The sequence below is a fragment of the Panthera tigris genome, chromosome A2, assembly GCF_018350195.1.
Source record: "Panthera tigris isolate Pti1 chromosome A2, P.tigris_Pti1_mat1.1, whole genome shotgun sequence".
Taxonomy (NCBI): Eukaryota; Metazoa; Chordata; class Mammalia; order Carnivora; family Felidae; genus Panthera; species Panthera tigris.
Window position 1 is genome coordinate 46,632,791 of NC_056661.1, and position 9,707 is coordinate 46,642,497.

Here is a 9,707-nt window from a genome sequence, read left to right on the forward strand (position 1 = left end):
ACAAACTTCTCTTTTTTTCTCTGCCACTGGCACCTCTATAATTTTCCCAGGGCTGCCTTCCCCTCATTGCCCAATTTATCCTCTTTCCAGAGGCTCCTGTAAATTCAAGGGTGGACTCTATTGGACTCCCAACAGTATCTCTAGCAACGGGCACAACGCCTGGCACAGAGTAGGGGGCTCAGCAAATGTGTATCCACTGAATGAATGCTAGGATTTCAATGTGATGGACAGATAGTTTGTCCTAGTCTCTCTCTTCCCTCCCGCTCTGGGTGCAGACCGCCAACAGCGCCGCCCAAGCTCCTGGCAGGCGGAGGGATGGCCCACCCTGGCGGGCACACCGCGTCCCGGTCACCGGGGTCTCCGGCCCATGGCCGGCGCAGAGGGGCTCGCAGTCGACTGCCCTGAGGCCGAGCCCCGGCCACGTGAAGCGTCACGCCCCGTGCTGCTGCGGGGCAGGCGTCGCCGCCGCAGTTGTGTAACGTTGCAGCCGGAGGGGAGGCGACCCGGGAGCCTCTGCTCTAGGGAGGGCAGGGGAGGGAGGGAACGCAGGGCACGGCGCCCGGTATCTTTAAGTGTTGGACTTGTCGAAGTCGGATGGAGATGGGCACTGGGACACCCAGGGGGTACGCGCAAGAGGGTGCCCGCCGGCTGCACCCAGGAGCGAAGCTCCGGGGGAGCGAGGGGCCCGTGGCGCACACGCTCGGCGGTCAGGTGCGCGCAGCGTGCTCGGCGGCGGCCTCGGCTGCCCCTGCGCTTGGCTGGCGGCCCGCTTCCCATGGGGTGACATCCGCCCCGCCCCTAGGCCCCTCCCCACGGCGGGCAATTCCTGGACGCCCGGCTGAGGGGTGGGGGCGGGGAAGCCGGGACGGAAAGAAACACCAGCCTCTGGGGAAGGCAGGGGGGCCGGGCGCCTCCCTCAGCTGCGCGCCGGTTCCTCGGAGCCGGCCGGGCGGGGGAGGAGGAAGAGGGTTGGGCTGGAGCGAGCGAGGGGATATTCCTCTCCCGGCTTGAGTCAGACGCGGGCGGATCCGTCCTCCCCCGTTCCCTCCCAGGAGACGGGAACTTACTTCATTTCCCTGGGGCAGGTTCGCCCACGTTACTAACCCCCCCCCCCCCGGCCCCAGCGACTCCCCGGCCCCTTCCAGCTTCCGCGCCCCCCACCCGGCTGGGCAGGACCCGGACCGCGCTGCCACCCCCTCTTCGGGGAAAGGCAGCCGCAGCCGCAGACACCTGGGGGCCGGGACTGGGGGTGGGGGCTCCCTCGCAGCCGCGGGAGCGTTGTCCAACACGTGAGACTCATGTGATGAAGCCGGGGGAGGGCGGGCAGGTCGCTCCTTCCCTCCCTGGCAGCGGCCAGACGTGCCTGGAGTCACAGGGTAGAACACGTAGCTCCAACCCACCCACTCGCTCCCATTTAACCCAGCCCGCAGCCTCTCCATTACTCCTCAGCTCGCCCCCCCACCCCCCTCCGCCCTAACCGCCCCCCCCCTCCGCGCTCCCTCCCGCCTCCCCGCCCGCCCCACTTCTCATTCACTTGGCTCGCACCGCGCAGACGGCGCAGGGAGCACACACCGCCAGTCTGTGCGCAGAGCCGGAGCCAGAGGCCGCGGGGACACCATACCATGCACGCCCCCAACTGAAGCAGCACCTCAAAGCCGCAGCGCCCCGCAGCCCAGCGGATTTCAGAGCTCAGACTCAGAGGAACCCTTGCGGAGAGACCTCCCGGAAGCCCCTTGCAGGACAGTCCTCACCCCGACGTTCCGCTACTGCAGACAGGAGTGCACAGTGGCCCCGGCTCGCCGCGCCATGGAGCGGATCCCCAGCGCGCAACCGCCCCCTGCCTGCCTGCCCAAAGCTCCAGGACTGGAGCCCGGAGACCTACCTGGGTAAGTTGGCACTCCCTGGCGCCTTCAAGCCTCGGCTCCAACCCTACATTCTGCGCCGTTCTCAACTCGGAGCAGCTTCGGGCGCATCCGGGGGCTCTTACCCGCCAGGGTTCCTGCAGCCTGTGCGCACGCAAAGTCACGACCCTACCTGGCCCCTCTCCCTGCAGGATGGATTTTGCCCACATGTACCAAGTGTTCAAATCGAAGAGGGGAATAAAGCGGAGCGAGGACAGCAAGGTAAGAACACCGCACCTCTCGGGACCCCAGCCCCTGGCGCGCGCAGTTTCCAAGAAAAGTTTTCTCACTTTGAGCTTGGCGGGGGTATGCACGGTGTGGGATCGGTGGTTCTATTAAATGCTTGGAGAAGAAGGGACAGAAAGTGGTTCTGGGTGTGACTTCGCTGCCCCAACTCTTATCCCGCTGCCGGGTGAGGGAGGAGAGGGGCTTCACTACCCGCTTCGTCTGGCGCCCACCGCCTCCCCGTGCGCCTCGCAGGAGACCTACAAACTGCCGCACCGGCTCATCGAGAAAAAGAGACGTGACCGGATTAACGAGTGCATCGCCCAGCTGAAGGATCTCCTACCCGAACATCTCAAACTTACAGTAAGTGAGAAGCTGGCCCCTCTCCAAGGCAGCTCTTCTGCCCAGAGGGCGGGCGGGGGTCACTCGCCGCCTGCAGGCCCCTCAGGGAACTGCAGAGCAGATGGCCGGCTCGGAGCTGGCGGGTGGCTCTGTTTGGGGGTACCCTTCCCCAGCCCTGGAATTTTCTGGCGTCCTCAGCAAATGAAGTGAGAACCACTTGGGCTTCTCCAAGTTGGCTCCAGTACCAACTAGCCTTCGTTTTCAAGAGTCTAAGCCTTTCCTTTCTGGTGATTTTCAGGGTTTTTTAGTTTTGCTAACTTGGGTAAAACCAAGCAACACACAGATTTTATTTACCCCTTCTCGCCACCTTTTCCTTTTTAAAAATAAAGAGGACTTGTTTTTGGTGCGTGATTTCTATGTCCTGTCCTTTCTTGTCAGTAGCCAACGGCTTGGCAGCCTTTGGTTGGGGAAAGGGGAAAAAAATGTGTTTAAGGAGGAAGTAAAAGGCTGGATGAGCTGCAAGTTATGAAAGGGTGTCAGGAAAGAAGCTAGGGGAAGCCTCTTGGCTGCCAGACACGGTAGAAGTCCCTCCTCAGGTTGACACCACGGCAGAGAAATGTTATCTCCGGATTCCCCTGAGTTAAGGTCAGCAGTGGCTGCTGGAGAAATTTATCTGTCAGAGCTGATGTAGCTGCCTCTTCCAAAATGCCTCCAAAGATAAATGACACTTCTTTTTTATTCTTTAATCAGAAGTGTGTGCATATGTATTGACGTATACACACACACTTTTTAAAAACATCATCTCCAAACTTAAAACTAAATGTAGTCAACCAGGAAAGGCTGTTTCTTTCTTTCTTCCTTTCTTTCTTCCTTTCTTTCCTTCTTTCTTCCCTCCTTTCTTCCTTCCTTCCTTCCTTTCTTTCTTTCCTTCTTTCTTTCTCTTTCTTTTTTTTTTTTCTTTTTCCCTTTAGAGATGTTTCCCATTGCTAATAAGTGTCCCAGAGGTGGGACTTCTCAAAGCTCACTGCTGACTAAGGCTCTTTTTATTCCAGACTTTGGGTCACTTGGAAAAAGCAGTGGTTCTTGAACTTACGTTGAAGCATGTGAAAGCACTAACAAACCTAATTGATCAGCAGCAGCAGAAAATCATTGCCCTGCAGAGCGGTTTACAAGCTGGTGAGTGCCCGAGTCTGGTTACCATCACCTAAGAGTTGTAGCGCAAATAGCCTGTGGGCTCAACATCTGGTATAAAAAACATTCCTACAACAAATTGCTTATGCACATTCGTTGGGGGAGATGTCATTTTATCTCTCCTAAAAGGTCAGACTTTTCATTTGGAATGTTGCTGTGTGCCACCTGGCATGAATAGGTATTAGTCAAATGATAAAATATTTCTGTGGCATTTTGGTTTAAGGGTTTCTGGGTTCTGGGACATTTTCCCCCTCCTGTTTAAAATGCCAAGGCACCTCTAATTTGTATCGTGGGTGTTTTACAGTCGGTCTTCTTCGTCCTCTTTCACTGGAGAATAAATCATGGGTATACCCCAGTGTTTTCCTGTTTCTGTACTTCCTTATCACTCCGTGTGTGGTATGATCCTGGCAGGATGACAGCAGGAGTTTTTCCTGCATTTCATGTGGTTCCCTGAATAGCCACTAGGTATCTCGGTGCATTGCACAATCTAATGAAACCACTGAAGTTTCATCATTAGTTTCTACTGACTTCCAGAGAATCACAGGCACCTTGTAACCTTCTAGTTTCACCCGTTCCAAATAATACTGAACAGACTGGGGAGAAGTTCTTCTACCCACTGCCTCGTTCCATTCTTCTCCCCCATCTTTCCAAGACTAGTACGATGAGAATCCCCAAAACCTAGCAAGTGCTTTTTTTCTGCCAGTTCCCTCATGGAAAATAGGAAGATGAACATACCTAATTTCTTGGGGGTTGGGGATAGAATACATGGAAAAGGCTTTGAAATAGCTTTGAAATGTAAAGATCCCAGCATGGCTGTAACTTTTATAATTGAAAATAAGCTTACTTAGGGGACATTGTTCCTTTATTCTTCATCTCATTTTTTGACTGGTCTCTGTGCAATATGGTAGGGTTGATGTTCTGTAAAATGACTCTTGTTATAAACATAGGAGGATGCGGGAACAAGCTCTAAATTGAAAAAGAGGGAAAATAGTCCATCTCTATAAATTATGTTCTGTTTCTATGATGGGATATTATGTAGCCATCACAACTCATAGTTTACCTCTGGGTGGCAGGATAATGGGTTATTTTTGTTGTATTTATACTTCTCGGTGTAATCCACATTTTTTCTGAGATTACTTTTGGAGTTAGGGACACAAATCAGCAGGTGCTGTTAAAAAAAAAAGGAAAGCTCTCAGTCTTTGAGGTATGGGATGCGGCTGAACCACAGGGCCTTCTGAAATGTCTTCCTTTGGATCTGTGTTGATCCAGGTGAGCTGTCGGGGAGAAATGTGGAAGCAGGTCAAGAGATGTTCTGCTCAGGTTTCCAGACGTGTGCCCGGGAGGTGCTTCAGTACCTGGCCAAGCATGAGAACACTCGGGACCTGAAGTCTTCACAGCTTGTCACCCACCTTCACCGTGTGGTCTCAGAGCTGCTACAGGGTGGTACCTCCAGGAAGCCGTCGGACCCAGCCCCCAAAGCCATGGACTTCAAGGAGAAACCCAGCTCCCTAGCCAAAGGCTCCGAAGGCCCTGGGAAAAACTGTGTGCCGGTCATCCAGCGGACTTTTGCTCACTCGAGTGGGGAGCAGAGTGGCAGTGACACGGACACAGACAGTGGCTACGGAGGAGAGTCCGAGAAGAGTGACTTACGTGGTGAGCAGCCGTACTTCAAAAGTGATCACGGACGTAGGTTCACCATGGGAGAAAGGATCGGTGTTATTAAGCAAGAATCTGAAGAACCACCAACGAAAAAGAGCAGAATGCAGCTGTCAGATGATGAAGGCCATTTCACTGGCAGTGACCTGATCAGCTCCCCGTTCCTGGGCCCGCACCCACACCAACCTCCCTTCTGTCTGCCCTTCTATCTGATCCCGCCATCCGCAACCGCCTACTTACCCATGCTGGAGAAGTGCTGGTATCCCACCTCCGTCCCAGTGTTGTACCCAGGCCTCAACGCCTCTGCTGCAGCCCTCACCAGCTTCATGAACCCAGACAAGATCTCAGCCCCCTTGCTCATGCCCCAGAGACTCCCTTCTCCCTTGCCAGCCCATCCAGCCATCGACTCTTCTGCCCTGCTCCAGGCTTTGAAGCAGATCCCCCCTTTAAACTTAGAAACCAAAGACTAAGGGACCCTGCCACTCTGCTCTCTTTCCTCCCTACTTCACCCCCCCCCCACAAAGTGTGACTGCAGCAAGATTGTTCTAGTGTGTATGCTGAGATAATCTGAGGCATGGAGAGAAGATTTGGGGTACATGTGTGTGCACATGCACGCGTGTGCATTGGTGGGTTGGTATAGAACATTAAAGCTCCTTTTGGCATAGGGAAGATATGAAGGATTGCCTGACATCAGGAGATATAGGGGGGATTGTAGCAGACCTCTGGACTTTCCCCCACCCAGAAAATAGCCCCCTCCGATAACATACAAATCAGTTGGATATTCAAAAGCTTCAGACTCTTGGTCTATGAGTCAGTCTTCATTTTGGGAGCCGGGTCTGTGGCTTTGAGAAAAAGGTACTTTCAAAAGAGGGCTTTCCAGAGCGCAGTTCCCAGCCAGCTCTTATGACCCCACCCTTCTCCCTTTTATTGTTGCCGTGACTCACCAAATGGGGAGAGGGCAGCCACACTGAGCTTTCTGCTAAGCGGTGAGGTAGCAGACACTGGCATAGCACGGTAGTGGTTTGGGGAGATTTCTACAGGTCTGCCCCCCACCCCTGCCTCTGATGAATAAAGAGAATGTAGTTCCCTACTCAGGCTTTCGCAGTGATTAGCTTAATAAGGAACTGAAAAGGGCCCCCTGATAAAGCTGAGCTGCCAGGGAATGAGGGAGGAGTCCCTGGGGCCTCTGGCACCTGTTTCTAGGTCTCACCTAGAAAACAATCTCGCTGTCTGGAGAACCAAAGCAGGGTCTGAGAGACGCAGGTGCCTAAGTTCCAGTACCCCCAAAATGCATAAAGCCAAGTAACAAACTGCTACCTTCAACAAGCAGAGCTAGATTCGGGTTTCAGTTCTATCCTTAAAACTGCTTTTCACCAAGCTTAGCTTAAAGGCCTAACCAGCTCTCGGCACAGCAAGATCCTTTCTGCAGGCTAATTCCCCTCACCGACGGCATAGGGAGCGTCCTTATTGCTAAAAAGGATTCTGTCTCCTTCAAAGAAGTTTTATTTTTGGTCCAGAGTACTTGTTTTCTGACTTGTCCAGCTAGCCCTGCACCAGCTTTTCAAAATGCACTATGCTTGATCGCCGATCGTGTTTTAACTTTTTCTTTTCCTGTTTTTATTTTGGTATAAAGTCATTGCCTTTATTTGTAAAACTGTTATAAATATATATTATATAAATATATTGAAAGGAAAATGTTTCAGATGTTTATTTGTATAATTACTTGATCTACAAAGTGAGAAAAATGAATGTATCCCTGTTTTTGAAGAGAAGAATAATTTTTTTCTCTAGGGAGAGGTACAGTGTTTATATTTTGGAACCTTCCTGAAGGTGTGAAATTGTAAATATTTTTATCTATGAGTCAATGTTAAGTAGTTGTTTTAAAATACTTAATAAAATAATCCTTTTCCTGTGGAAGAGAAAGATGGTCTTTTGCATCTTTAAAAATAGCTCAGTCGTGTGATATGGCTGTCTCCTGCCCTCCCCTTTTGGCTGTAGGCAACAACTACTTAATCTTGGCATCATTTCATTCAGCTTTTAATGTGCCTCATATTCAATCAGACAGAATAAACTTGGTCAATTTTGTAGGTAAATACTTAATTTGTTTTTTTTAACTAACCCTTGTTAGAGGTTCATAGTCACCCTGTGCCTCCTTTCAGAGTTAAGCAAAAAGAAAAGTACATTGTCCCCCACCCCAGCCTGTTTTTGACACGGTCCTTAAGAACTTGACAGAAAATCAAAATGTGGGATGGTTGGGCCTTAGGGTCTGGGGAGCTTGCTGGAGGGGGAGGCACATGGAGAAAAGATTTAATGGATTATTATGCAATAATAATTGGTGCTGGGGATAGTACCTCTGCCAAGCCAGTCTAACTTTTTTGAGTCTAGCAATGTCTAATGGATTTGCCATATCCTGCCTTATTGCTGCTGAAGGCAACATTCCATAATTATGTTCTACATCCTTCCTGGACTTCCTCTCATTGGGTGTGTTTGTGCGTGAATGAATATCGGTGTTCCTTAGTCAAGCACTCTTATGAGAAAAAAAAAAAAAATTCCACGGGAAAAGAAGTGGGAAATGACCCGGTCGAGTATTTTTGCTTCTCCCCCTTCTCCCTCTAAGGGATGTCCTGACGGCCAGTGCCTGGTTTGCCATGCTTCAGATCCCCAAGCACAGGAGTCTTCTAGAACCCTCTGGGTGTCTGGAGCCTAAGTGGGGAACGTGCCCCCAGGGAGTTCTCAGCCAGGTCAAGGCACCACCTGCCCGGCAGGACTTTGCTTCCCTGCCATCTGATGAGCCAGCAGGCAAGAGTGAGAGTTGCCTGGCTGTGTGAGATGCAGAATGCAGGCTGTAAAAAACACAGTCCTCCCCAGGCAGCATGGTGTCACGGAAGGAGCCCTGCACAAGGCGTCCAGAGATGAGCTGGTGGCCCATCATCTCCCTTCCATGCCTATTCTTGATTAGGTAAAATAAGGATCCTGAGCCCTTCTCACATGTTCTACAGCAAGACGGATGGCAAATTCTGGAAATCCCACTTTCTCCTAGCTCTTTAGGGCCTGGGCCTCCAGCTCTCCTACCTGCTAAACCCCTGAAATGCCTCCATGAATTGCTAGGCTTTTCTGGCTAGACTTCTTTGGTAAAAACCCAAACAAGTCAAGTTTATTCTGGAGATGGAACATGGGGTTGACACCAGGGCCAAGCTCGTTTTGCATGCCTCTCTTTCCGGGGCCATAACTCAAGGAGTAGCTGTGGGGACTGAAGGAAGTGGTTGGAGCAACCTCAACTAAGAAAGGGTTTGAGGCTTCAGACACATCCTCAGCCCAGAATCCGCCCCCCCACGAGCCTGCCCTATCGCACACCCCTAAAAGTAGCAGCTGTCTCTCTGCCCCCTTTGCCCTTGCCTTGCCTTCTAGCCCAGTTGCAGCAGGTTCCAAGTAGCTCAGAGGGAGATGCGAGGAGAGGCTTCCACCCCAGTTCTTTGCCCATTGGGTACAAAGAGGGCCTCTGTTTAAAAGGGGTGTGAGTGTGAGGGGGTGAAGTGCTGGGCTCCGAGGCAGCCGGAGAGAGGTGGCGAGAGGCAGGGGAGCCCAGGCCTGGGATCTGGCCGCCTTCAGACAGGGCGTGACCCTCCGGGCCTGCCGGGATGGTCTCACCCAGCGCTGACCTGCCTCGCCTGTTGACACAACGTCACGTTTCCGACTGCAGCCCTTTCATGTGCGGCCCGCGGCTAAATGCGGCTGCCGGTTCCTGGAAGCAGACGTGCCTGGCACCGCGTCAGCAGAAACCTGATCCCCGGGGAAGCTTGGCACGGCCACGGGATCGCTCGGCCCCCAGAATAGGGCCTGGCAGCGGGTGCCGGGCAGCCCCCCCTCCCCCCTTCGCACCCAGAAGGAAGGAATCCAAGCGCTTTCCCTCAGGGGTGGGGTGGGGAGCTGGATTTAGTCAGGGCATTGGGACAAGGGCCTAATTAACTACAAGCTAGGAGCTTCCCACGGGTCATCGCTCGTTAATGAAGCCTAACAACCTAGAAGCACCATTATAGGTGGTATTACAACTCGCATTTTGGAGACAAATAAAAGCAGGCTCAGAGAGGGGAGGTAATTTGCCCGAAGTTACACAGCTTCCGAGTTGCCAAACCATTAATGTTGCATTGTGGCTGTCAATCGGATCCAAGGTGAAGACTTTCAGAGTTTGGTTGTTGATAATAATAATAATAATAACAGAACTACTGTTAACAGCAAACACATTTGTAGAATTTATAATTTGCCAGGCACTCTTCAAAGCGCCCCACATACAATCACTGAATTCTTGCAGCAACTCCATGAGATAGGTATGAGTATTATTCCACTTATGTGGTTTTTAAAAATATAGGCACAGAGAGGTTAAGTAACTTGCAT

The 9,707-nt window shown here is 52.0% G+C and overlaps 1 protein-coding gene across 1 annotated transcript; it reads left to right on the forward strand.

The window, feature by feature from the left end:
* The first annotated feature begins 1,513 nt into the window (after positions 1–1,513).
* BHLHE40 (basic helix-loop-helix family member e40) lies at positions 1,514–7,396 on the forward strand. Its single transcript, XM_007076614.2, has 5 exons — positions 1,514–1,886; positions 2,054–2,123; positions 2,382–2,489; positions 3,521–3,644; positions 4,929–7,396. Exons 1-5 carry the CDS (start codon positions 1,807–1,809, stop codon positions 5,783–5,785), a joined length of 1,239 nt encoding a protein of 412 aa, XP_007076676.1. The 5' UTR covers positions 1,514–1,806; the 3' UTR covers positions 5,786–7,396.
* Positions 7,397–9,707: the final 2,311 nt, after the last annotated feature.